The sequence below is a fragment of the Phycodurus eques genome, chromosome 5, assembly GCF_024500275.1.
Source record: "Phycodurus eques isolate BA_2022a chromosome 5, UOR_Pequ_1.1, whole genome shotgun sequence".
In the NCBI taxonomy this organism is placed as follows: Eukaryota; Metazoa; Chordata; class Actinopteri; order Syngnathiformes; family Syngnathidae; genus Phycodurus; species Phycodurus eques.
The window spans coordinates 27,082,401-27,109,442 of record NC_084529.1 but is presented as its reverse complement, the minus strand read 5'-3'; the positions used below and the strand labels follow the sequence as shown (position 1 = coordinate 27,109,442).

General features: G+C 40.6%; 4 protein-coding genes across 7 annotated transcripts in view; 3 read left to right on the top strand and 1 right to left on the bottom strand.

Annotated features, from left to right (window-relative positions):
- The first annotated feature begins 594 nt into the window (after nucleotides 1-594).
- idh3a (isocitrate dehydrogenase (NAD(+)) 3 catalytic subunit alpha) lies at nucleotides 595-6,632 on the top strand. 3 transcript variants are annotated; one of them, XM_061675897.1, is made up of 12 exons: nucleotides 601-702; nucleotides 1,040-1,105; nucleotides 1,509-1,562; nucleotides 1,655-1,738; nucleotides 1,818-1,932; nucleotides 3,421-3,608; nucleotides 4,314-4,447; nucleotides 4,540-4,642; nucleotides 4,739-4,803; nucleotides 6,053-6,137; nucleotides 6,237-6,389; nucleotides 6,462-6,632. In XM_061675897.1, exons 1-12 carry the CDS (start codon nucleotides 676-678, stop codon nucleotides 6,540-6,542), a joined length of 1,155 nt encoding a protein of 384 aa, XP_061531881.1. In that variant the 5' UTR covers nucleotides 601-675; the 3' UTR covers nucleotides 6,543-6,632. The 3 variants fall into 3 exon arrangements, with proteins under 3 accessions (XP_061531882.1, XP_061531881.1, XP_061531883.1); XM_061675898.1 differs by lacking the exon at nucleotides 1,040-1,105 and having other exon boundaries at nucleotides 595-702; XM_061675899.1 differs by lacking the exon at nucleotides 1,040-1,105 and having other exon boundaries at nucleotides 615-695.
- A 1,811-nt stretch (nucleotides 6,633-8,443) lies between these two features.
- dnaja (DnaJ heat shock protein family (Hsp40) member A) lies at nucleotides 8,444-15,933 on the top strand. Its single transcript, XM_061675894.1, has 8 exons — nucleotides 8,444-8,575; nucleotides 9,003-9,143; nucleotides 12,588-12,762; nucleotides 12,844-12,948; nucleotides 13,029-13,256; nucleotides 13,416-13,646; nucleotides 13,729-13,829; nucleotides 14,492-15,933. The coding sequence occupies exons 2-8, from the start codon at nucleotides 9,012-9,014 to the stop codon at nucleotides 14,705-14,707; spliced, it is 1,188 nt and encodes a 395-aa protein (XP_061531878.1). The 5' UTR covers nucleotides 8,444-8,575; nucleotides 9,003-9,011; the 3' UTR covers nucleotides 14,708-15,933.
- A 2,307-nt stretch (nucleotides 15,934-18,240) lies between these two features.
- Nucleotides 18,241-23,333, top strand: LOC133402330 (ras-related protein Rab-8B-like). The gene is made up of 8 exons (XM_061675896.1): nucleotides 18,241-18,446; nucleotides 19,278-19,338; nucleotides 19,415-19,475; nucleotides 19,554-19,631; nucleotides 19,858-19,947; nucleotides 20,063-20,128; nucleotides 21,552-21,602; nucleotides 21,676-23,333. Exons 1-8 carry the CDS (start codon nucleotides 18,323-18,325, stop codon nucleotides 21,766-21,768), a joined length of 624 nt encoding a protein of 207 aa, XP_061531880.1. The 5' UTR covers nucleotides 18,241-18,322; the 3' UTR covers nucleotides 21,769-23,333.
- The window catches only part of LOC133402328 (transient receptor potential cation channel subfamily M member 1), a 37,036-nt gene continuing 29,337 nt past the window's right edge, over nucleotides 19,344-27,042 (bottom strand). For both annotated transcript variants that reach the window (XM_061675892.1, XM_061675893.1), the window contains exons 26-28: nucleotides 26,717-26,922; nucleotides 25,558-25,690; nucleotides 19,344-25,477 (exon numbers count right to left, since the gene is read on the bottom strand). In XM_061675892.1, coding sequence (XP_061531876.1) covers nucleotides 24,139-25,477; nucleotides 25,558-25,690; nucleotides 26,717-26,922 — 1,678 coding nt within the window. In that variant the 3' untranslated portion in view covers nucleotides 19,344-24,138. The remainder of the gene's footprint in view (nucleotides 25,478-25,557; nucleotides 25,691-26,716; nucleotides 26,923-27,042) is intronic.

The following is a 27,042-nucleotide window of genomic DNA, read 5'->3' as shown; positions in this document are numbered from 1 at the left end:
AAACAACCCCCATCCCAAAACCCAAAAAATAAAAGAAATTCAATGGAAATTCAACCTTTATAAAGTTAGCATCATGAGCAACATTTCCATCATGTTGTATTTTGATGGCCATCAGTTTGTAATCCATTACATTTCAATTGCTTTACAGTACCGGCGCACTGTATTAAACAGTATTAGTAATCTATGCATAGTAAATTACTGTATATTTTTAAAGATAAAACCAATGACAAACAACGTGTACGAGTAATAAGGGCCATTTTACGGGTTTTTAATATAAGGGAGAATGGTTGTGATAACTGAATACGACTTATAATGTTTGTTAGAACGAAAGTGAGGCGCTTTTATTGATGTTTTATGGTCATGCCCGAAAAGTCACCCAGTTTCACTTCCGTGTTGTGCCAGAGTAAACCGGAAAAGCTTACAAAATATACGCGCAAGTTGTTTTCAGCAAATGTACCTACGAATGGCAACAATAACATTACATTTTGATATCAATACATGTGGGTACGTGTGCTCCAACAAACTAATGAATTATTGCGACTCTGTGAATTTATTATTTGGGTTTATTTTGAAAACTCCATCTCAACGGATATCCTCTCAGTGTTTACCTTGAGCTTGACTATTTGCCGCTGCTGTACTGCTTCATCGACCTTGGTGGCTAGCTACAAGCTAAGAATGGCGGGCAATACATGGAGGTCAGCGGTATGTACGGGAAATCCCCACTTGTATAATAATTGTTCATAATATGCGCAGTCTTTAATCCCCAATCATACATCACTGTCGGGTATTTTGTAGTCACTCCCTCAAATTCTTCGGGAAAGACAATAACTATCTGGCCACTTTGTCAGGCACGCCCTTGCAGTAGGTTGCTATAGCAACCTGAATCGTGTTCACATTTTAAAATAACAATTTACACTGGCGTAATCTTAATGTATTCACTTTTGAATGCCACACAGCCGAAGATGAACGTGACAGCTAATTGTCCGATCTACTTCCGCATCGAGGCTCCAACTGTCCATGTAATGTTCCTCACCTACAGATTGTTAACCTACTCAGAAAATGGAGTTTATCGATCAGTGGCCAGGATAAAATCAAGGCAAAGGAAGTAAGTTAATCTTAGTTATGTATTAAAGCAGTGTATTACTTGTTTGAAGGAGAAATCGAGCTAATAATTTCCCATTTTGTTAGTAATGTCTACTACTGGTTGTGTAGTTTGTTGGGCCATGTTCTACTGATTCAAAGATACCGACGCTAGTTTGTGTTAAGTCGTTTTCGGGGCTTTTGACATACGTTATTGTCACAGTTGTGGTCCTAACTAATTTGTTGGGCAGGAATCTCCATTTGTTTTGTGTGCAATACATCTATAGCAATGATGCTTGTCATTGTCTCCATTTTTTTCATAATACTCACAGTATACTTACTACCTGTTATTTTATGTATTGTGTTTGAGACGCAGTGGCATTTGAGTATTTACATACTTTACCAAACATCTATCTTTTGCTTTACAGGTGCAGCAAGTGGCAGGAGTCTTGAGAAAACAGACCAGGGCATTGTCTCGTGGGGTACGTCACGCCCCTGTAGGATGACAGTATTTGTATGTTGGAATTTATAGAAGCATCATTATATGACACTTTCTTTTTACCCTGCCTTTCAGATGCATACTGTTACTTTGATACCCGGTGATGGAATTGGACCAGAGATCTCCACTGCTGTCATGAAGATATTTGAAGCAGCTCAAGTTAGTACTGAAGAAGCACTACATTGAACACTTTTATTACTCCTACAATTATGCCTATATATTATGTGCTTTGTTATAGGTACCCATTCAGTGGGAGGAGAGAAATGTTACCGCCATTAAAGGTCCCGGGGGGAAGTGGGTGATTCCTCCCGATGCCAAAGAATCAGTGGACAGGAACAAAATGGGTCTGAAAGGTAAGATGACATTGTGATTACTTTACACTCGCTGACCACAGCATTTGGGTCACCAGTATAAGCTGATGAAATCCAATTAGGCTGAATTTACACTGCATGGTTCAAGTAACATTTTTTTGTTCTCAGTTGGCACAATTAAGACATGTCAGAATAGTGTAAATAGAAAAAAAATGCATGGAATCAGATAACTTCAGATTGGAATCTGGCCTATTCCAAATATGGATAAAAATGTAATGTCTTATACATATATGTGCCACTGCGATTGCAGTATAAACCCACACATATATATTCTATCAATGTGATCTTGATGTCATCAAAATACACTGATTATTGACATACTGTGTATGGACTTGCATCTGCTCAAACGACACAAACAAACACACAAAAAAGGCACATGCTGTAAATTTAAATCACAGGGAAAGTATAAAAGATGGAAATATGGATAGAAATATGGTCTACATATGCTACATTACAAGTACAGTGGAACCGCCATAGAACAGACTAATAGGGGCAGGGGGTCGTCCGATATAGTCGATTGTCCGTTACATTGAAGCACTTTTTTTTTTTTTTTTTGAGGCCATATCTAACCATGTTACTGTACAGTAAAAATCAGTTTTTTAGTTGTTGGGGTTTTATTTGGCCTAAAACACCCAGTAATATAACAACAATATTAAGTTATTGTAAGTCAATTTTACAAAAGCTTAAATGTTTGAAAGTTTCACATTTTATCCAAATTTACTATGCCAGTGTGGTTGGTCATGGTGACATTGTTGACGTACAGTACTCAACATAGGCGAGTCGCTTTCTTGAGCTGTGAGGAATTAATGTAAGGAGGAGGCATGTCTTTTGAAATTGGATCTATTTTTTTTGGTGTATCTGCGACCCGGAAATACATCAGTCCCATTCTCCGCCTGCATTGCGCCGCAGCGTGAGTAAACAACAGCGGCCAATTCTGGATCTAACAGACTTTGTCAACAGCAGTGTAAGTGACAATTGAAAACTATTTTTGGACACATTGTTCAGTCCCGACGGTCTGTTTGATCCGATATCCATTATATAGGGGGCCGTTTTATCAACGATCCACTGTATGTTGATCATTATAGAAGCAAAAATAATAATAATTGCAGATGGGGATCAGTGGAGTAATGTGGACTAGGTTACTGTCATATAAACCAGTAGGGAGAAAGGTCCTTCATACTTCCACAATAATGCACAATAATTCTGTACAAGTATTAGATCAGATTATTGTGAAGGCATTATTATTATTTTTTATTTGTATTTCATATTGTTCTGTTAGATTGTTATCCAGCTTTCTGTCCAGTTAGAGTTATCAATTAGTCACAAAGAAACCAGAACGTGGCCAGTCATACAAATTGTATCATTTCCTTAAGCTACGGCACATTAAAATTTGAAACACCAGCTATGATCCTACCTCCAAAAGTGCAAGATCAAGGGTCAAATAACGTTGAATGACTTCTTCGTCTACAGGTCCTTTGAAGACGCCAATTGCTGCAGGTCATCCCTCCATGAACCTTCTCCTGAGGAAAACCTTTGACCTCTACTCCAATGTGCGCCCTTGTGTTTCCATCGACGGCTACAAGACGCCCTACACAGACGTGAACCTAGTCACCATCAGAGAGAACACAGAGGGGGAATACAGTGGGATTGAACATGTGGTAAGTACCTTGAAGAATTGGATTTTGTTCTTTTGGCATTTTATTTATTCCTACATCTAGGCCTGTCACGATAATTACTATATTGACTTATTGTTCACCGAATAAAATGGACACGATAAATTGTCGTTGTTGTGGTGAGAGAGGCGCGCGGCTCACACAGTGAGCAGACAAGAGTTGGACGGCTGTGTCATTATCCGCTAGTGGGCTCATGGAACGCCGACGGATCGGTACACTCTTGCCGGTGTTGGCTCCGTCCAATACTCCACACTCCACAGCCTTGTTACATATGCAAGGCGTAGATTCACACAACAGAGCGGTACAGAAAATGGACAGATGGATAGAAGGCTTTGTATTCTTTATTTCAGACCCAGGGGGATCCATATCACCTGATAGATAAACAAGGAACAATTATATTCATAGCAACAATAATAATGATAACAACAATACTGATCTCAAAGCAAATAAATAAATAATAAGGGCGGGCCTTATTTTTCATGATTTCATAGGCATTAGAAAAACAGTTTCGTTTATCTTGCTAGTTTTTTGGGAAGATAATCTTCTTAAAAAAATAATTTGTGAGAGGCCTACCTACATTGAATTCAAAAGACGTTTATGTTAAGAAAACATGAACCAGTAATTGTTAGTCAGCTTGTTAAATTCCAATTTGATCTTATTGTGGTAATTGGTGAGAGTGTTTATTTGCAGATTGTTGATGGAGTCGTTCAGAGTATAAAACTCATTACAGAGCAAGCCAGCCAACGCATTGCAGAATATGCATTTGAATATGCAAGAAACAATAAGAGGACCAGTGTTACTGCTGTTCATAAGGCTAACATAATGTAAGTTGCAGACGATACAAATGACTGCATATGTAACTTACACACCTTGCTATATGTTCTGATCAGCTGGTTGTCCTTTATTTTTATATCAGGCGCATGTCAGATGGGCTCTTCCTCCGAAAATGCAGAGAGGCTGCTGAAAGGAATAAAGATATTAAGTTTACTGAGATGTACCTGGATACTGTGTGCCTCAATGCAAGTCCTCCTTTTTTTGAATTGTTGTCTTATTTATTTATTTATTTATTTATTATAAACAACCAATTCTATTGTTTACCTTTTCCCAATTTTCAGATGGTTCAGGATCCTACACAGTTTGATATTCTGGTGATGCCAAATTTGTATGGAGACATCCTGAGGTAAGAAGATGCACGATTTACAGTTGTGTCGCTGTAAAATACATATTGTGATAAATAAAATGAAACTAATGTGGTTAGTCGTCACAGCTCATCAGGAAAGGCTTGATACCATGCAAATGTGCCCTCTGGTGGCTATAAGCAGTATAGTTCGGACAATATCAGAGCAATCTGATAGGACGCTCATAAGTCCTTTAAAACAATGCCATGACATAATTGCTACATTTTTGCCTTTGTGCCTCTTGATAAAATAGGATAATAACCATGTGTTTGTATTGCTGTGGTATGTGCACAGCCATGTTGTCCACAAAGTCTAATACCAATTTAACACATTTATTGCAAAAGCACTGTGATTGACTGGGGACCAGTCCACGGTGTACCCCGCCTCTCAGCCAAAGTCAAGTGGGATAAACTCCATCTTAACCCAAAGCAAATGAGAATACAATTCTGTGGAAATTATTAAAAAATTAGATTTTAGATACTGGAGTTTTTCTATTTGATCTTTTTTTAATTTGGTCGTTCACTCTTCCCTCCGTCCCAATAAACAGATGAAAGCATTTCCGCCTCGTTTGGGGAAAATGAGGAAGGCAACCGTTTCAAAGCACCCGTAGGCACTTTTAAACATCTACAATGTCTGTTATTAAACGTAAAGATGACAATAGAAGTGTGTTTGGACGTTGTTCATGTTTACATGCATGATATATTGGTGTACATAAATGATATGCATGTATTTAACTTTGTCCAAAGATACCAGCCATAAAAAAAACCTTTACGTTTTAAGACATTTTTAAGTTTCAAGAAATATTTGCAATCTATATTTGGCTTCAAACAATCATGTCATCAATCCTAGTTATGTTCGTTAGCGAAGCACACAAGGGAAGTCAGCTATTCTGTGTTCTGCGTTGGTCAAGATGTTCCGCATATAGCGCATTGCAGGACTTGATGGTTGATGTCTTTCATACGTAATTCTGTAGTTTCGCTGAGTCTGCAAACCAGACTTTGTTTCAATAAACCACGATACACATTGTGCCTTTTCTTGAGGCATAGCCATTTTTAAGGCTTTATATATAAGACCTATTTCATAAACAGGAAACCTGAAGTGCACAAATGCAATGTGATTAAAAACTTTGACATACAAATCTAATTAATACATCTCATGAATTGCTTTGGTATTCTTTAATTTTTTGTAATTAAAGAGACTTTGTGCACACTCTGAAAAAGTATGTACTTGTGTGTCACTGTTTATCCTCAGTGACCTTTGTGCTGGACTTATTGGTGGACTTGGAGTGACCCCCAGTGGAAACATCGGCACCAATGGTGTTGCCATTTTTGAGTCTGTATGTTCCCTCTCACGTTCTCTGTACAAAATCTTTTTTTTTTTTTTTTTAAAAGGCGGTTTCAAAGATGGTAAGAAGTTTTTGATACATTTTTTTCAGGTTCATGGAACTGCCCCCGATATAGCAGGAAAGGACATGGCCAACCCCACAGCCTTGCTGCTCAGTGCAGTCATGATGCTGCGCCACATGGGCCTGCATGACCACGCAAAGAGGATCGAGAGTGCCTGTTTCGACACCATTCGAGACAAAAAGGTAACTGTCGTTTTCTTGCGCACGTTTGACATCATGTCCACATGTAACGCACCTTTATTGTCTTTGTTCTAGGTGCTCACCGGAGACCTCGGAGGAAAGTCAAAGTGCTCCGAATTCACGGAAGCAATATGTCAACGAGTGCGAGATCTTTAATAGTAATTGTTTTGCGTTTGCATCTCCATGTTTCAAACCAAAACACATTAAAAAATATTATATATAATACATAATAAAACTGTCGCAGGATTTGTGATCCTGAATGTCTTTTTTTTTTTTATTTGCATCTGTCCAAGAATTATCTTCAAAGCTACAGTTACTTTGTATTCAATATGCATTTTATTCTGCTTAAGGAGAGTATCAAGGGGACTATTACGGTAATTATCATTATTATTATTATGATATTGGTGTGTGTCGATAACTGATATACTGTAGTTATGTTCTACTATGGAACTATACTTGAATTAAAGTCCTAAATTATTACTGTTATTGTGAAAATACATTTAGATTATAAAATTGAAATCTATTTAGGCAGTAAATATCTATATAATATCGAGAGGGGCTTTCACGCAGCTTTGTGTCAGATATGAATGTACTATATTACATCATAATGCTAACATGACATCAGAATTGTCTGACATTTTATTGTGTGGGTCAATCGAATGTGTTTGTGTGTTATGCCTCTTCACCTGCTTAACTAGCGTGACTTGTCACTGGTTGTTTGTCTAGATCGGAAATAAATTCTGTATCCACCAGAATAAACAGTCATTGTCATGACTTCATAGGTACTGATGATGTGGATGACTCAATGATTAAAATAGGGACATCAGCTGGGAGCAGCAGCTTACCCGTGGCGACCGGGGTGTCATTAGGACATCACAAAGATTTTTCCATGTACTCTCTCCTAAAAAAGCAACATACCGCTACTCTAGTGTGAGTCCAGATGGTATTTTAGGTCAGCAATGTCAAAGAGTGATTGGAAATTAGCTAACATACCTGTACTCTTTCTGTTGCTTTCAATTATGCAATATTGGACCAAATTTGAAATTTCAATATAATGATTGTGATTTTGATGGCGAAACTAAGGTTGCTATACGTTGTCAGTCATTTCACTTTTGGCTGTCAGAAATTACATTTGTACAACATTTGTACATTTCCAGCATAACATCCCATTCAACATTGTGAGCTGATGTTTTTAAGTCAGTTTTTTGAGGGCTTTGTTTTTCTTGACTATTTTTTTTTGTTTTTCTGACTAATTTTTTTCCACCTGTTTTTCTGACTTTTTTTCTGTTTTTCGGACAAATTTTTTTCCACCTGTTTTTCTGAATAGGCTTTCCTTCTGAACAAACGCATAGTCCGCAGGTGCCTGCGTAATGTCGACAAACTAATAACAATACCATCTATGTGACTCAAAGACAGGAGTATCTCCCAGTGTCTTAAACCCATTTCAAAATAAAACTTGATCAAATTGAATAAGCTGGTCATGTTGCTTACTACGGATTCCGCAAAGAGTCACTTGCAGTTTGCAGGTTCTCGCGTGAGTTCGATGTGTCCCGATAACTCCCCCCCAAAAATAGTCAGAAAAACAGGTGGGAAAAAATGTGTCCGAAAAACAGAAAAAAAAATAGTCAGAAAAACAGGTGTGAGAAAAAATTGTCCGAAAAACAGAAAAAAATAGTCAGAAAAACAAAGCCCTCAAAAAAAAGCCCTTTTTTTATCCAAGTGAATGCAATACGCTTCCGTAGTAGTAGTACTCAACTCCTGTACTTTTTTTTTCATGGCCTGTTCAATCCCAAAGCTATCAATCAATCAACCCATTATCAATCCTTTATTCAAGATCTCAAACTTCGGTTTACTTTGTCTCTTTCTATTTGCGTCAATTTTACTTGGTTTTGCCCATTTTGACAAAGTTAGAAGTAGCGAGTACTGTACACATATCTGTTTACAAGTGTGGGAGGTAAAGGTCTTCACACTGTCATTGAGTGGGAACTGAACCCACGCTGTCCGCACCGTTATTTGTCCATATTGTATAATCGCTTAGTCCCACTGAGGCTTCCGTAGCCGAAAACACCCGGCCCATCCTGCTTGATCTCTCCAGAAAGTTCCACGCTGAAGAGCTGCTATAAGGACCAGCCATCTTCCTACAGACCGGCTCCACTTCACACTGACGTGACAGGGCAATTAGACCACAAGTAAGTGGACTGAGCGAAATGAACCTCTTAATAGCTATTTCGTTTAATTATGAAATCGCATTTCTGGGGTTAGCACAGTGTTATACGCGAGTAGGGCTAACAGAGCACGTGATAAACGACCACATTCTTTTAAAGGTTATCTGAGTGCGACTAATTCAACCCCCCCCCCCATATTTTTAAAGTTATGCGTTTTCTAATTAATGTGGGATATGTATTTTTTTCCATTGTTTTTCCTTTTTTTTTTTTTTTTTTTTTTAAATCGCATTGTGTCGGTTGCTAGCGTATTCGGTGTTGACTCACGTTAGCATGGCGACCATCACAACCAGTACTGTTCTCAAGAGAGCTTATATTGTTACTGAACCCCCCCCCCACCCCACTTTCTTTCTTTCTTTCTTTCTTTCTTTCTTTCTTTTTTCTTTTTTTTTAGGCTGTCATCATGGTTCGCGAAACTGGTTACTACGATCTTCTTGGTGTCGGACCCAAAGCGTCTGCGGACGAAATAAAGAAAGCGTACAGAAAATTGGCATTGAAATATCACCCGGACAAGAACCCCAATGAGGGAGAGAAGGTGAGCTTAGCGGCTAAATATAGAATTTTTGGCTTTCTCTGTATCCGTCTACGGGCAGTTGAGAATGCCCCCTTCTAATTTTACACCCTATGGAATGATCTGGTAGCTCCTCTTTGTAGGTACAGTATAGACTAACTTGTTAGCTTTATGATACAGTCTGGAATGCCACATGATGTGATGACAAGACGTTATGCAATTCAAGAAAGTCCTTTCAGCCTGTACAGTAAACTCCGCGGGGGGTGAGCAACCAAGGCCTGACGCCAATAGTAAAAAAATTGCAGATAAAACAACCCCTTAAAAATGTTTCATAGCCTATATGAGAAGTTTTAACCAGTGGTTCTCAAACTTTTTCCACAAAATAACACCCCCCAAAAATACTTTGCTCTCCAAGTACCACCATCATGACCAACATTAAAATACAACAGTGTAATAGGCCAAAGTGTTCATTAAAAAAAATAAAAAAAAAACGAGGCAGCGGTTCTCTTCCTTAAAAGTATAGTTCATATTTTTCTAAGCCACTGTAAAATTTAAGAGTATCTATCCAGATTTCAATGTACCCTCACTCCACAACAGTCCGGCCAAATAGTCTGCGAGAGTGCGCTGGGTGTGCAGACAGCGAGTGTGCATGTAAATGATTAACATCTATTCTGTCACGCCTACAGTCTCTGATTGTTTCTTCCTGTCACACTGTGCTAAGTCGGAAAATCCATCCATCCATTTTCTACTGCTTATTTGAGGTCGGGTCGCGGGGGCAGTAGCTTTAGTAGGGACGCCCAGACTTCCCTTTCCCAAGCTACTACATCCATCTCTTCCGGGGGGATCCCGAGCCAGCGGAAGGATGTAGTCTCTCCAACGTGTCCTGGGTCGTCCCCGGGGTCTCATCCCGGTGGGACATGCCCGGAACACGTCACCAGGGAGGCATCCGAATCAGATGCCCCAGCCACCTCATCTGGCTCCTCTCGATGTGGAGGAGCAGTGGCTCTACTCTGAGATCCTCCCGGATGACCGAGCTTCTCACCCTAGCTCTAAGGGAGAGCCTGGACACCCTGCGGAGGAAACTCATTTCGGCCGCTTGTATCCGGGATCTTGTTATTTCGGTCACGACCCACAGCTCGTGACCATAGCTGAGGGTAGGAACGTAGATCAACCGGTAAATCCAGAGCTTTGCCTTTCGGCTTAGCTCCTTCTTTACCACAACTGATCGATACAAAGTCTGCATCACTGCAGACGCTGCACCGATCCGCCTGTCGATCTCGTGTTCCATTCTTCCCTCACTCGTGAACAGGAGCCCAAGATACTTGAACTCCTCCACTGGAGGAGTGGAGTGGAGTCAGAAAATAATTATAAAATTAAATTAGGCGGCACGATGGATGACTAAATTAGGCGGCACGATGGATGACTGGTTAACACATCTGCCTCACAGTTCTGAGGACCCAGATTCAAATCCGGCCCCACCTGTGTGGAATTTACATGTTCTCCGCGTGCCTGCGTGGGTTTTCTCCGGGTACTCCGGTTTCCTCCCACATTCCAAAAACATGCATGGTAGGTTAATTGGGGGGAAAAAAACAACTCTAAAATTGCCTGTTGGTGTGAATGTGAGGAGGAATGGTTGTTCGTCTATATGTGCCCTGCGATTGGCTGGCGACTAGTTCAGGGTGTACCCTGCCTCTCGAACGAAGGTAGCTGGGATAGGCTCCAGCACGCCTGCGACCCTAGTGAGGATAAGCAGTACGGAAAATTATTGAATGAATGAAAGTAGAGGCATTAAATGGGGCTACAGAGGGAGGATTTTTCAAAACATCATTTTAATATTTAATTGTCAGGTCATACAGACAGTTTTAACATGACAGTTTTTTTTAACTTTAAATTCAACCTTGATTAATTAAATTACAATATATTGCACACAAAGTTCAAGAAAATATTAAAATGTTTGAAAACATTTCTAAATTATTAAATGCAAAAATATTGTACTTAATTCAAAACAACTGAAATGTACTTACATGTACTGTAGTGGATTAAAAAAACAAGTTTGAGCAACTGTAATTAAAGGTCCCATATTTTACCAAACCAACTTTGTTTCTTGTATGTGGGAGTTATATTGGCTCTATGGTACCTCAGTAAACCTAAAATATCAATTAAAATCATCCTGGCATTCCTGAATTAGGTCATTTGAATTTCTCAAGCTTATCTACATCACTAGCGAAGATCGCCGCCTATCTCTCCCCTCCCGAGTCAATGCTGTCAACATAACACGTGTGCTCTCACAAGTGGGTCTTCTACACTGAGGCAACCGGTCAGAGGAAAGGGGGCGGTCTTAGCCAAATATGGACAAAGCTGGTACAAAACTGGGTCAAATAGAAGTAGCTGTCAGAGGGGCCTTTTCTGGACATTCATATGACAAAACCAACGTTTTTTTTGTTTTTGTTTTTTTTATGAAATTGAGACTTTTATACTAAGATCATGTTAGAGAGTCACTCTATGGAGGTCTAAATAGACAAAACATGGGATCTTTAAGCAGTTTGAACATTTAATTTAGTGATTCTATCATGTACCACTAGAGGGAGCCACTACTGGTACTCATATCACACTGAAATTCACTGGTTAATATGCTAAAGCATTAGTTCTATTACAGAAAATATTTGTATGGAAAAAAAACTTGAGTGTTGGGAAGATTACTTTGGAAATGTAGTTGGTTAAAATGACAAGTTACCCTGTTGAAAATGTAATAGCAGTATAAGTATTTCCATTAGTTTCTCAAAGTAATATAACAAATTACATTTGATAACATTTATATTACTTTTCTTAATTTTGAATGAAATGTTAAGCCTTTTTTTTCCATAGAGGCTTATGTTGGTATGAAGACTAAAATAAACGCTAAAAACCATCAGTGCAAAAGTGCAACCAACCGTTTACCTTTTTAGCCGTCTCAATGTTGGCATAGATGTATTTTATTGTTTCACTCACCCAATTGACTCAGAGTTGACTTAACTGAAGCTCCACATGTTGTAGGCTGAGGCTCGTAGGGCGTCAGACGCTACACATTGTGAAAGCCTCCTTTGCACAATATAATCTTATTCCAAGTGTTGCACTGGGGCGAATGGTCATTCATTTTAACAAAGTTAAGACACTTTTGTTCGCCGTCACCGCCGTTGGGCACAAGCATGTCTTCATGCGTGTTCTTATCGCTGCTTCTTTTTCCTGGTTGGTGGACTGCAGGCATCAAAACTGGGAGCCTACATTTTTAAATTGGTCCGATTCCGGGAGAACCGGAAAGTTAGTCCCAGTTCCAATCGATTCTTGATGCCCAACCCTCCATAAAATGCTTAGTAATAACATTTAGATGTTCTAGAGAGGATCTGGGTAGTGATGAAATTGACTGTTTCCCTCTAAACATTTTCAAGTGAAGCTTTTTTCTTTTCTTTTTTTTTTAATCTCCATCCACAGTTCAAGCTTATATCCCAAGCATATGATGTGCTTTCGGATCCAAAAAAGAGGGATCTGTACGACCAAGGCGGGGAGAAAGCAATTAAAGAAGGCGGCATGTCTGGAGGGTCATCCCCCATGGACATCTTCAATATGTTTTTTGGAGGCGGAGGAAGGATGCAAAGAGAGAGGAGAGGTACGAGCTTCTACAAGGACACACAGATAAATTAATAAGAAAATTACCTCCAAATGTAAACTAAAACTGATGCTTTTCTAGGGAAGAACATTGTCCACCAGTTGAGTGTTACGCTGGAGGACATTTACAATGGCTCCACAAGGAAGCTGGCACTTCAGAAGAATGTTATATGTGAAAAGTGTGAAGGTATGCATTTTGTTTGGCATATGCAATTCTGTTTTTGTCTATCTTAAATAGATGTGTATCTGTATTTTGTTTGTGCTCAGGTTACGGTGGTAAGAAAGGTGCATTGGAGAAATGCTCTAGCTGTAAAGGAAGAGGAGTGCAGATAAAGGTGCAGCAGATAGGGCCAGGGATGATTCAGCAGATTCAGAGCATGTGTGGAGATTGTCACGGGCAGGGCGAGTCGTTCGGCTCAAAGGACCGCTGCAAGAACTGCAACGGGCACAAAGTGGAACGCCAGAAGAAAATTCTTGAGGTCCACGTTGAAAAAGGTGATATACACTAGTGCATTTCAGGTTCATCTTGAAATTTCACCTCAAAGCCCAATAACCCTAACTTTTCACCTGTAGTTGTTCTTTTATGATTATCAAAGAAAACTGGTTGTATGTATACACTAGGGCACAAACTAAGTAGATGATTTTTGACTCTAGGTATGAGGGACGGTCAGAAAATTACATTTCACGGGGAAGGTGACCAGGAGCCTGACCTGGAGCCTGGTGACGTCATCATCGTCTTAGACCAGAAGGATCACAGCCTTTTCAAACGAAGTGACGATAACCTCACTATGACCATGAGCATCAAACTCGTGGAGGCCTTGTGCGGCTTCAAGAAGTCCATCAACACTCTGGACGACAGAACACTCCTCATCAGCTCACAACCAGGTGAGCGCTACATACCCACACTGCAAGAGTGACAGTCGCCTTCTTTCGCTGCCATTAAAATCTTTTGTCTGCCTGATTCCAGGTGAAGTTATAAAGAACAATGACACAAAAGTGATACAGAACGAAGGCATGCCTATTTACCGGAGCCCTTACGAAAAGGGACAACTCTTCATACAGTTCCAGGTAAGAATTTAATTATACGGGTAGCATGACTTACGAGTTTAATTTGGGTCGGTGACCAAACTAAATTAAAATACATTTTCCCCGTTGAAAGGAATAGAAATGCCTTGAATCCTCTCCACCCCCCCCTCCCCCCCAAAAAAAACAGCACAACGTAGTTAAGAAAAATAGCACTGTGTAGGTAGAACATAAAAAATAAAAAAATTGTTTTATGAAGTTTAATCGAGGCGAAAGTCTCACCCTAGTATTCGTTTTGATGTGTCCCCTTTAAGGGGTGTGGTAGTCATGGTGTTATAACCCTTAAAGTAACGGATATTTGAACCAAATAAAATACTCGCTGGTATGTATTCTTTATTCTCTACAAAAACGACTTTTATTGCAGTTTACTGAGCCATTTACAGTAGTTGTGAGTCTTCATTTGTCTTCATGACTGTATTATACTGCCCCCCTGGTGGCATTTAATTAATTTTATCACTTGAGCAACGGCCTCTCTCAAGCTTGCTTGTAACTCAAATTTTGGCTCCTAAGCCAAATGGGGGAGGGGGGACAGGGCGGTGGTTGCTTTTAACTCAAATTTTGGCTCATATATCAAACTTATAAGTTGGCACTTGAAAGGCTAAACATCCAGTTGTAACCTTGAGTACTACTGATATTTGACTGTTCAGGTGGAGTTTCCAGAAAAACACTGGCTCCCAGAGCATCTCATGTTCCAGCTAGAAAGGCTGCTTCCCCCCAGGGAGGACGTGTTGATCGCTGACGACATGGAGGAGGTGGAGCTCTGCGAGGTAGATGAGCGGACACGGCAGCGGAACTACGGCAGAGAGGCTTACGATGAAGATGAGGAGGGTCCCAGAGGTGGGGTGCAGTGCCAGACACAGTAGTCTGCCACACTGCAGACAAATTGCATAACCTGGGCTGCGGTGCTTTTGTCACCATGTTTCGACTGGTGATTGAGCACCCAGCCCTAGTTTAAAGATTGTTCAAGGAACCATTGAAATGGAAACAGATCACTTGACGGCAAAGTGGTACAGTTCAGTTCAGAAAAGGCTGATCTGGCTTTTTTTGTTTCACCAGTTCATTCCACAAGGGGTGCTCACATAAATGACATTGAATCCCATCTCAGTCATAAGCACCCAAGGCCCGCCGCACACTGAGCAAAGCAGCCAAATGCCACTGACCTTGTTGTGCAATGTCTGTGGGGTTCTGTAATTAGTTTTCATGGGTGGCCGACCATCGGCAAACAGTTTTGTTGTGATTCAAAAGCTGTATTGCAGGTGAATGGCGTCATAATTTAACAGCCAATCCAAAACTTCATTCTTTCACAACAAAAATTGAGTACAATCAAAGGAAACGGAATGTTTAACAGTGCTTCGTTCATGATTTCGTATGTACTTGTGGCGAAAAAGCGAAGCCTGGAGAATTGCCGAAATGCACGAGTGCAGTCAATGTATAGGACAATAATTGCTAACAGCCTGTGAAATGTCCACACACTTGCTTTCATTTTTGTTCATTTCCTTTCTTTGTATTATAATATAGTTACAGCGGATAGAGCGACACACTTTTTCCTTGACAAGTGTGCCATGTTTGTAGTAAAATATATACAGTGCCTCAAAACAAAGGGTCGCAGTTTTTCCTGTTGCAACTTTGTGTTCGAGGGAGCTTCGCAGACTAATTTGTTTGCAATTGTTCAGTTCAGTTGCATTTGGTCACATCACTTGGTGTGCGGTGGACATAAAGTGTGTGTTATTTCCATCACCATGTTGCACACAAGCTTTAATCCTGTTGCATTGCACCCACTACTACTATACAACCACAGTTTGTAGACAAATGGTTCCTAAAGGTGGCTCTTGGACAGAGAAATTAAAATGTACTGAACTGTACTGCTTGGTGAAAATACTGCTTTTATTTAACATTTTTCAGATATGGTTATGCAAGGTTTGTGTTTCTGTTATAATAACAATATGAATTTGTTTCTGGTCTTTTCTATATGTAACAATTCCCCGGACCGATGCATTGTTTAGAGGACTACTTGAATGCTTTCTGTGAAGGTCGTTTCAGTCATAGAAAAAAAAATGGTTTTATCAATAAAAGTCCCAGTGTGCTTCAATTGTTCCCACCTTTTTATTGACTTCATTGTATTAAAAGGCATATTTGATACCAAGTTTATAAAACCACAAACATGATTTTTATCCTCTGCATAGTGACATCTCAACCAGGGATTTGACAATACACCTCTTATGAATGAGATTCCTTTTTAGTGTTGCTTCCTCCTGAAAGAACAACCTGTAAAGGCAGAAGAAAAATATAGGTTAAGCCTCAGTTACAGATGTTATTTTATGATATTGTACTAATCAATTACAAGCTGAAGTTGTACCTTCTGTGAGTCTGGCCTTTCCTCCTTTAGGCTGACACAAAACTGTGGAGCATCCCACACACAGAACCACTGTCTGTGCATGACTGAACACAGTTGTGATCTTGTAGCAACCTGCAAAATAAAACAATACATTTCTTTCACTCCTAGTTATAGGTCACTTCTACTATGCTTACCTGGACACTTCACATCCATGAAATAGGAGTTTGGACTCTGAACAAGTCTTTTCTTTTTGTGTTGTCTACGCTCATGTTCAATCGCAGGATGAAGGAGGTCTTTAGCCAACTAAAATGCAGACCAGGAAGTGAAAACATACCTGACGTCACCACAGTGTCGAAATATGTTAAAGCAGTATTTAGTGTTAAGATATTCAAACATGAAAGCGAAAAGTCTTTTTGTAATTGGCAACCATTTTACAGCTGCAAGAAAAAGTACCGGTATGTAAATGGAATACACAATGCTGTGTGTGGAGAGAGCAAAAACGTACACCGCCATTAAAACCTTAGCGCAACTGGAATTACATTGGAGGGGGCAATGTGGCTTGGGGGTCTTTGCTTTCTTGGGGCCAGGATGCATTGCTTTCAGGTTTAACCAAAACATGGAATAAGAGGCATTTATGAAGATGCGGACAGAAAAGGAGAGCGGTGTCGTTTATTGCTGATAATCTCACTTTGGCAAAACGGCATTAAGTTATTTAGTTATTATTATTAAGTTATTTTTTTAAGAACTGAAAATCTATGCAGCTGTTTGGTAAATAGGGAAAAAGGCCATTGAGGTGCTTGTGAAATGATTACAACTGATAGCAGTTTTAGAACCCTTTAAGCAACAGCTATTTGAACATAAACAGTGGAGCAAAACATGTAGACAAAATACTCACAGGCACATTTTTATTCTCTCTGAAAAATTACCAAGATCGTCTTACATTTTTTTATTGGGGGGGGGGGGTGGTGGTGGAATGGATTCATGACATTTTCCCCAAAATAATCAAAACTTAACTACCTTAATCCAAACATCTAAATGTTCCCTATTTAACAGGGCCAGTACAGGTGCTTAGTTTGTGCCTTAGGCCGGTTTCTGTAAACAGAGTAACGCAACGAGAATCCAAATATACCTAAGAGCTCTATGCAAACCTGTTGTAAACATGGTAAGTACCCTTGGACCTTCAAACGAGATGGGAACGATAATACCATCGATATAAACACAAATAGTTAACAATTAACTTAACGCGCAGAACGTTCATTTAGCTATCGGTGCAGTTAAGCAATGGCCCCAGTGAAGAAAACGGCGAGGAATAATTTCTGGAACCATACAATTGCTCCCTTGCACTGCTGTGGACGTTCCAGCAAGTAGACGACCCCGCACGTTGCCAAGCTAAAGCAAGACTAGCTCTAAACACTTGTACACAATACACCATGTGCTCGCTCTGACTACGCACATCTCGATGTTATTAAAACGACTCACACGATTTGCACCCTGTGTGACAATTGCTTTGTAACGTGTACGTGAAGCGTTGCATGTAAGAAAACTAAATAAAGCAAAAGCTAGGACACGTTTAAAGTTGTTAACTTACAGGCATCTCGCCGTGTTGGCGTTGTTTCCGTGGGCTTCTTCTTCTTCTTCTTTTCTTCTTGGTGGTGGTGGTGGTGGACACCAACTGGGAGGAACTGGGATTATCGTCGAGTTTGTTATCACGATATCTAAAGTGCTTACAATCATACCAGGAAATACATACTAAAAGTAAATGAATATTTAAAATCGTTTAATAATTGATTTTACACGTAATCGCACGATTAGGTTTATTTAATATCTAGAAATGACTTAAAGTGGCATGAAAGCCAACCACACAGTTATGTTTCAATATATATTTTATAGTCTGAATAAAAATGATAAAATGCATAACAAACGACGCATGTGTTTAGCAGAGAAGTTTAAATTGTAGCGGTTTGGTAGACAAAACTACATGGACCGGAATGCAACGCGCTGCATTACGTCACTCCTGTCCGCACTGGCCGGCTGCCAGACCGCCTGAGCCAGACAGCTGAGGACCGGAAAGACGGAAAGACGGGGGATCCCGGCCCAGCACGCCCATTTATTGACCCAAATCTCGGCCTGTTTGCTGCGCGCAATGGCAAAGACGTACGATTACCTCTTTAAACTGTTGCTTATCGGTGACAGCGGCGTGGGCAAGACGTGTCTGCTGTTTCGATTCAGCGAAGACTCTTTCAATACCACCTTCATATCCACCATAGGTGAGTACACCGCAGTAGCCTGTCAGTAATAATGCAGCGGCACATGCGTAATAACAACATAGGCCGCTCTGTATCTGCATGAGTGTAATACCCGAAGTATTTGTATTGACAAGGACGGAAATGGATTGTTTGGGAAGGAAAAATGGGTGTGAAATACATTCGAATAAGCTCGTTAGATATCTATCTATCTATCTATCTATCTATCTATCTATCTATCTATCTATCTATCTATCTATCTATCTATCAAATCTATCGCTTTAATTACTACAATCGATGCCAATACCAATATTGTAGGCTAAAAACCAGCCAAAATCAGACATATCGGCCAATATATCACTAACTGATCTATTGGTCCATGTATGAAATGAGAACATTGATACACACAGGATATACTGTACATGGACACAAATTCTTATAATACGCAGAATGTGATTCAAGGCAAAGAAGCGGAACATAAGGAAAAATAAGGAACTCGGTAATACTCTCAATATGGTGGACACGAGATTTAACAGTTGCATATATATAGCTTTGTCGATTTAAGTTTTGCAGTTGGTCTTTAATTTTTGCTTGGTAAACATGCCGTGAGATTTTCACAGTTTCAAATATGCAACTTGGCTCAATAAACATTAGAAAACGTATTCCATAGTCTATGAACCACAAGGCTTCCTTTATAAATATGGTAATACCAGTTATTACAGAATTGCTTTGTTTGACATACATTTTTATGCTTGTGTCATGTTTTCATACATTCGAAACAATATGGTTCCGTGAGACAATAATGAAAGCCAGAAGGAAGTTCTCCAACTGCAGTCTCTGTTCACTTTAACACAGGCATAGACTTCAAAATCAGAACAATAGAGTTGGACGGAAAGAGAGTCAAACTTCAAATTTGGTGAGTGGAATTAGATGTTTATTTTTAAAAAGCGGACACAGATCTTTGAGAATTTGTATTCATTGGCTGAACACAGGGACACTGCAGGCCAGGAGCGCTTTCGCACCATCACGACAGCTTACTACAGAGGAGCCATGGTAAGTCCTCGCTCAACTGCGCTGGAATGCTGAGGAGCTGCATGAAGAAACAAGGATTCGTCTTCGTCCTCTTCTCAGGGAATCATGCTCGTCTATGACATCTCCAACGAGAAGTCATTTGAAAACATTAAAAACTGGATCAGGAATATTGAAGAGGTGAGCTTTGGATGCATTCGAAACCTCACATTGTTCTTACTTACTGGGGATTGGCACGGGGATTGCTCACATTGTAATGCAGTTGATGTTCTTTGCATACTTTTTCAATATGTAGGTCCTATTTAGCTCGAACACCGCTGTAGCATAAAAAAACATTTGTTCAAATGACGTGTCCCTTGTTGTAAAATGTACATGAACATGACCAAGCTGACTTTTAAACTCTCAGCACGCCTCATCGGACGTGGAGAAGATGGTCCTGGGTAACAAATGTGACATGACTGATAGGCGCCAAGTGTCCAAAGACAGAGGTGAAAAAGTGAGTCCCTGTCCACCAACAGCAACTCATTAAAACATCTCATTAAGGGGAACTAAAACACGTTAAATATTCATGCTAATAAATCACCACCATGTTGTTTGTCCTCTGCCTTTAGCTGGCTATTGATTACGGCGTCAAGTTCCTGGAAACCAGTGCAAAGACAAGTCTGAACGTAGAAGAGGTACGTCGACAGTTTTCATCTTGACATTTCTCGTGGGATTACAGTATTTCCCCTGCTATATTGTGGGGTTTTATGGGTATACAGGCAAATCCAAATTTAGATTTTCTGTTTTAATATTTGTTGTTCCCACAGGGCAGAGAGAAGATATGCCTGTGATTGTAGATGTACTGTTTGCTCCGTTTGTATGTGCTGCTGCTCCATGTAGCCGTTTTTTGAAGCTTCATAATGACTTCAACCTCTATGCTAATTTCCTCTTGCTCGCTCTATGATGGTTCACATTATATGTTAGCATTCAGCTAGGGGACTTTCATTAGACACAATTATATGGCTTGGTTGAACGTTTTGGTGTTTAAAAATACAGTGTTTAATTCTCTTGCTTTATATGTGCGAGTTTTACAGCTTGATGCAAGCACGTTTTGCCTCTTACTTGGAGAACTGTGCAAACAAGAGTCATAGTAGGTGCTCGGGAATACTTTGAAGGAGACAATGAAATGACCAAACCGAGGTGTTTTTTGAAATAATATTGGCACTTTTCTACTGTCCATGTTAGAGAGTCACTCTAAGGAGGTCTAAATACCAAATGCCAAAATACGGGACCTTTAAAGTGTGTTTGAAGAAGTTGAAATGTGTTGAAAGCGTGTGAGAATTTTAAAAATATGCTCTCCTCTTATCATGAATTTTCACTTATTGAAGGTTGTTCTGGAAAGATACCAGTAGCAGCAGTAGGTGATAGTATAAAATGTATAGAAAATCCTGCACGTGTGTTAGATATAGGCCTTTAAGAGGCGGGGCCTGGTGGGGTGGCATGTAACGTCCGCGAGCAAGTTTCTGGGCGTGACCCGTGGCTGATATCAGCTCCAGCGTGACGTGAGTGTGCTCATTGCGTTTGATTGTTTCCTCTGCGTTCAATAAAGGGCTGCAGCTTTACTTTCCCACATGCAAAGGTATTGCAGTGAGCATGCTGTAAGTCAACTTAAAAAAAAAAGTTGTGTAAAAGGCAGATTTCCACATTAGCCAAGTGGATACGCTCCACCCCAAAAATCGGCGATGTAGCAGGTAGTCGGTGAACCACGATTTAGTGGGGAAAACACTGTTAAATCCGCAGTGATTCCTAACCAGTGTGCCGTGGTGGATCATTAGTTGCGCTGCGGGAAATTGTGCAATTTCAATGAATTGGTTTGAAAATGATTGATTACAAATAATGTGTCTTTGTTCATCTATCTGTGCCAGTGACCTATAGTGACAGGCAAAACACTTAAATACTCCTCTACTAGATGGCAGAAGGTATTAACCTGCTTATCCACTTTTTGTTTGGTGATGTGCCAAGAGATGTTTTCTAATGTGAAATATGTGCCATGGCTCAATCAAGGTTGAGAAACACTACTGTATTACGTATGTAACATCTGGTTTTGATTTGAATTAGGCGTTTTATACCATGGGAAGAGACATCCTGCACAATCTGAGCTCAAAGACAGTAAGTGCTTACGGATCACACATTACATTTGACTTTTAGTCGCCAGTAATGTGATTTCTCTTTTGCTTATAAGACTGAAAACAGTGCTGGAGGATCTGGAAAAGCAGTCAAGATCACTGAGAAGAAGTCCAAGAGGATCAAATTCCTCAAGTGTACGCTCATCTAGACCGCCCGGTGCACACGCTTGTGTGACTTTGCTCTTTTCGTGGGCGCTCTTTGCTCTTCAGTGTAACTTTGGAGGGGGCTCCTCAGTTTAGCCGGGGTGGGGGAGGCGGGAGGGGGACCTCAGCCCCAGCTCGAGCCCACGGGTTCCCACACACAAGGGCTCGTCTGACTTGAAGACCCTCGACGAGGAACTGAGGTCTGAAACTGTGATGGTCAACTGTGATGGTCAGTTACGACTCGTTTGTAGCTGACGCCTCCGAGGAGTCTTGTTTTCTGTTTCGACATTACCTCACTTATTCAAACCATAGTGTTCTTATACATTTACAATAACAAATGCCTCGCATTTATTCACGTTGTAGCACTACGTTTATACCTTGTGCCATATTGACCACGAGGATGCTGTGCGACATGCATATCAAGTCCCAGCAATGATTGTATCTGTGTATGTAAGTTCATGACTCGAAGGCATTAGAATAGATGTATAAATGTATAAAGTTAACGTGTTGTATTCAGTTGAAAAAAAAAAAAAAAAAAAAATTAACTTATTAATTACTGACAAAATAGAAGAGTTCCTCTGATGGGAGCAGTGAATCCATGTTGTAATAGCCGTTGTCAGTATTTGCATGAACACTGTTGGAATATTAAGCACATTGTACACACATTGTACACTACCGGTTCACAGTCTGCATAGCAGAGTGATTGTTCAGTACGTGTCGAAAGTTCATGTCACAGTGCAATATGTGTTGACATTCGCAGGGTTTCCTTCACATTAAAAGACAAAACAACTGAGGAAAGGTGTTATGCCAATGAGTGAATTGTTTAGACGGTTTCAGAAATGTCTTGCAGACTGGTCGACAGTCAACTTGCAGGGAACATATACGTGGACGCCCATTGACACGCATTCACGCCTACGGACAATTTAGAGTCTTCACCATGCAAGGTTTGGCATGCTTGAGACCGAATTGTTGGACTTGAGTGTGCCGCATGAATATCTGGTCTCCCTGTCAGCGAACAAAAAGACTAATCGGCGTGGTTGCCCTAGCAACATCCTGACCTGACCGCAATGTGTGAGTGTGGTCAGGTGCACAGCTGTGGGAAAAAGCGGCTCCTGGTTTTAGGATTGCGTTTATGAAATTGTACTTTTTCTATTCTTGCAGTGTTACAACTGTTTTCACTTAAGTTACAATTTCAATCTTTGTAATTTTTTAACTAGTCTCGTAACATTAAAGTTTTTTTTAGTCATAATATTACCCCTATTTTCATAACATTTTCCCAAAGTATTTTACTTTATGCCTCTCTTTTGCAACTTTATTAACATGTTTTTTTCTCAGTATTACATTATTTTGTAACACTACAACTTTTTTTGGTAATATTTTGACTTGTAATATTTACCCTTCATTTTTAACATTAGGACTGTTCTCATTAATTTAACTTTAGCTTTATAAGATTTAATTCTTGAAATATAACAACTTTTTTTTGCAAGATTACCACTTTTCTCTTTGAAAATTTGGACTTTGTTCCTTTTTACATTAAAATCTTATACATTATGACTTTTCCCTCATATTTTGTAACATGTTTTTTTTCTTATTAATTTGACTTTTTTTTTTTTTTTTTAAAAGGTGCCATATTTCACCAAACCACCTTTTTCTAGTATTTGGAATGTAATATTGGCTCTATGGTGCCTCAGTAAACGTGAAATATGAATTAAAATCATCCACCCATTCCTGAGTTCCAGATGTTTTTCTGCCGAGAAGCCTGAAATCAGCTATTTTGAATTTCTCGGGTTTATCTATGTCACTAGCAAAGATCTCCGCCTATCTCTCCGCTCCTGAGCCAGCGGCGTCAACATAACAAACAAGTGTGCGCTCACAAGTGCGTCTTCTACACAGAGGCAAACAATCAGAGAAAAGGGCTGCAGTCTTAGCCACATATGGACAAAGCAGATACAAAACTGGGTCAAACAGAAGTAGCGGTCAGAGGGGCCTTTTCTGGACCCTTGTATGACAAAACCAAGGTGTTTTTTTCCTTTTTTTTAAAATGAAATTGACACTTTCATACTAAGTCCATATTAGAGAGTTACTCTATGGAGGTCTAAATAGCCAAAACATGGGACCTTTAATAGGACTATTTTCATAACATTACGCCTTTTCTCATCATGTTTTAACTTTTGCCTTTTCTCGTCTTTTTAACCCCTTTTGCCCCTCATAATGTCCAAACTTCTTTTTCGGAACGTTACAATTACAACTTTTTTGGACAGCCATAATATTATGACATTATTTTCGTAACCTGACTTCTTTCCTCGCTGAAGGAAACTCCAGAGAGGATGCTTGGGTGGGATACATGGAGGTTTACGACCACGGATTTTTGGATGTCATTTCTTTTCACGACTGTCATCCTCTGTCTCCTGTGCCGGTCCTCCGCAAGCGTCCACGACGTGCCTCTCACTGCTGGATGCTCTCTTGCTAACCACCGTGCCTCTTGCTTTGCGATCATTCGCGTTCCAACTGCGAGACCTGTGCGAGGGCAGGTACTTATCCTCAGAGACGGTCAGATACTGAGCGCCGTCCGACATGTTTCTCTTCACCCTCGTCTTTATCTGTTCTTCTGTGAGCTCTGGCGGAGTTCCTTTGCTTTTTCCAGGAACTGGATCGATCCCATCATTGGCTTTAAACTCTACCCCCGCCGTGGTGGTCTGAAACTGCTGGATGGTCCTTCTGACAGTTGACACTTTCGGCATGTGACCAACAGTGCTAGGGTGCACTGTATACTCAAGGTCCGCAGGCCATTGTTTGGGAGTTTTGGCCGCCTGCTCCACGAATGACGTGTAGTCTTGGGCGTTGAGCTCGTCATCAAGCGCCTCGGCCGGACTGTAAATAATGCTGCTCATCGCTCTCCTCTTTGTAATGGGGGATGTTTGGCTTAGGCTCTCGGTGGGGACGTAGCGCAACGATTTGGTCCTTTTTGGGGAGGAGAAGTTTGCGGGAGGCACTCGGACTTTTTTGGTGTCTTCGGCGGGCTCCTCGGGTTCATCGGGAGGGCTGATGATGATGGTGCTCATGCTCCTCCTCTTAGTCAAAGGAGAGGTGGCCGGCTCTTCGGCCGGATAGTGTCTCAGTGATTTAGTTCGTTTCGGCGAGGAGGATGGTTTGAGTTTGTTCTTGTCTGCGATTCGATCCAGCAGCTGCGAGCTTCCGAGTATCTCCTTGTCGGTTAAGGTGTCGTGGCTCGATCCTGCAGACACCTGCTTGGATTCACACGGAGATATGAGGATGTCCACACAAGAGCTGGGCCTCGTTCTGCTCAGGCTGCCGACTTCTAAGTTTTGAGCGCTCTCCTTCACGTTCAGAGCGCATGTGCTGGAAGCTTGACTTTTCTGTCTTTCCAGGCCACTTTTCACCGGTTCCTCTGCGTCCCTCTGCTTTGTTGCAAACTCCTCCATGTCCATGTGGAAGCGGTAGAGGCTGTAACCGTCAGCGCTGTTGATGCTGCCCTGGCGAACCAGAGAAGAGTGATCGCACGCTGGCGAATTGCGCGAATGAGTCCTGGTCAGCTCCAGTCTGTCCACCCCCGCCAGCTTTTCCAAAGCGTGCGCCATTCGACCGTGGATCTCCTCCAGTTGGGCCAAACGGAGATCCACCGTTTGCAGGGAGGCCTTCATGGTGTTCTCCCTCTCGTTGACCTCCTCCAGACGCATGGACATGTTCTCAACTCTTTGAAGAGCACCAGCGTGATTATGAGCCACGTGTACTTCTAAGTCAAGGTACCACCGTACTTGTGAAACAGGGCTCACCTTTCTGAGGTCACCTTGATGCGTTCGTCGCTCGAGGACTGCTGCTCGTCTTCCTTTTCTCGAAAATATTCCTCCACGCACTGTTCTTCAAACTCGTACAGATTCTTCAGCTCCTCCGGATTCAGTCTTAGCTCTTTGAGAAAACAAATAACAAGAAGAGGTAGGTTAGTGAATCAGTGAAGTCATGTCAAAGCATATGTTGATACACCTAAACAATAAAACGAGATCCAGTACAAGAACCGTACGAAAAATACACTGTAATGCCTTTGCAAATGTTAATGGCACTTTTTTAGACTGAGGGATGCTGATATTCTGGTTACTTTGCGTCGCATCATGCACGGGGCAAAATATTAGGAACCGCTCTCAGCATGCAGTTCTACCACTGTACAGATATTGCTAAATTCATACCCATTTGTACAGCAGAATTTGTGGAACGCTACCACTGAATTGTTAATGGTACACCTTTTAATTGTGTTCTACAATCAAACCAAAGGTAGATTTAGTAGGCTACTGTACATTTTTTTCCTGGTAATTTTTCAAACGAAACTTTTGGAAAGGATTCTTGAGCGTTTTAAAAGGCTGTTATGAATAAAATCTATTAGTGGTCCTATTATTAGCAGTATTCCTATTATTGCTATTGTAATTGTTTCGACCTGATATTGCAACAATTTGGTTCTTCTGATACACAGATGCATCTTTATAAACTAAAGTATCATGGGAAACTTTATTTAGCTGTTCAATTCAAAAAGTGAAACTAATAGATTAATTAAAGGGAGTAAAATACTTCATAATTAATTTTTTTATATATAATTTGGATGATTATATCTTACGCTAACAAAAAGCCAAAATTCACCATTTCAAGATTTTGAATATTAAACAAATAATCAAATATAGAAATTAGTTTAGTTACACTTAACAATATAACTTAATCTAACAAATTGCAATTTCCGTTCATTTTGAGTAACTAAAACAAATGTGACTGAAGCGGTGCTCATTATTTTTCTCCATTTCAACCTGTTTCACAATCCACAATTGTATCATGGTCGGTAAACACACACAAGTCAATCGTTTTGTCTTACACTAACTTAATACAACGGTCACTCTCCTTATTCCGAGCCAGTGTAGAATGCGACAGACAAGATTTAATGTGTGTCTTAACTGAGCCCGCGGTCCTTCTCGTCAAGTTCTCCGTCTTGCTTCTTCCTGAAGCAGTGTCGGAAAACCCTGCTGAAGAGGATGTAGAGGTGGCTGAAGATGATGAGCGGCGGTGGCAGGATAGGCCGGTCGTGGAACGTCATGATCAGCTGATAGCGCTGAAACTTCCACACCTGGTTGGAGATGGACTTGACCTCGAAGAAGGTGTTGCTGTGGAATGTACACACGAGTACGATTACAGCTTGTTGGATGATAATATTGTGTTCCCCCCGCTACATCGCGGCTCACTTATCACACAGCGCAGCAGCGGCGCTACAGTATTCTCGTGAA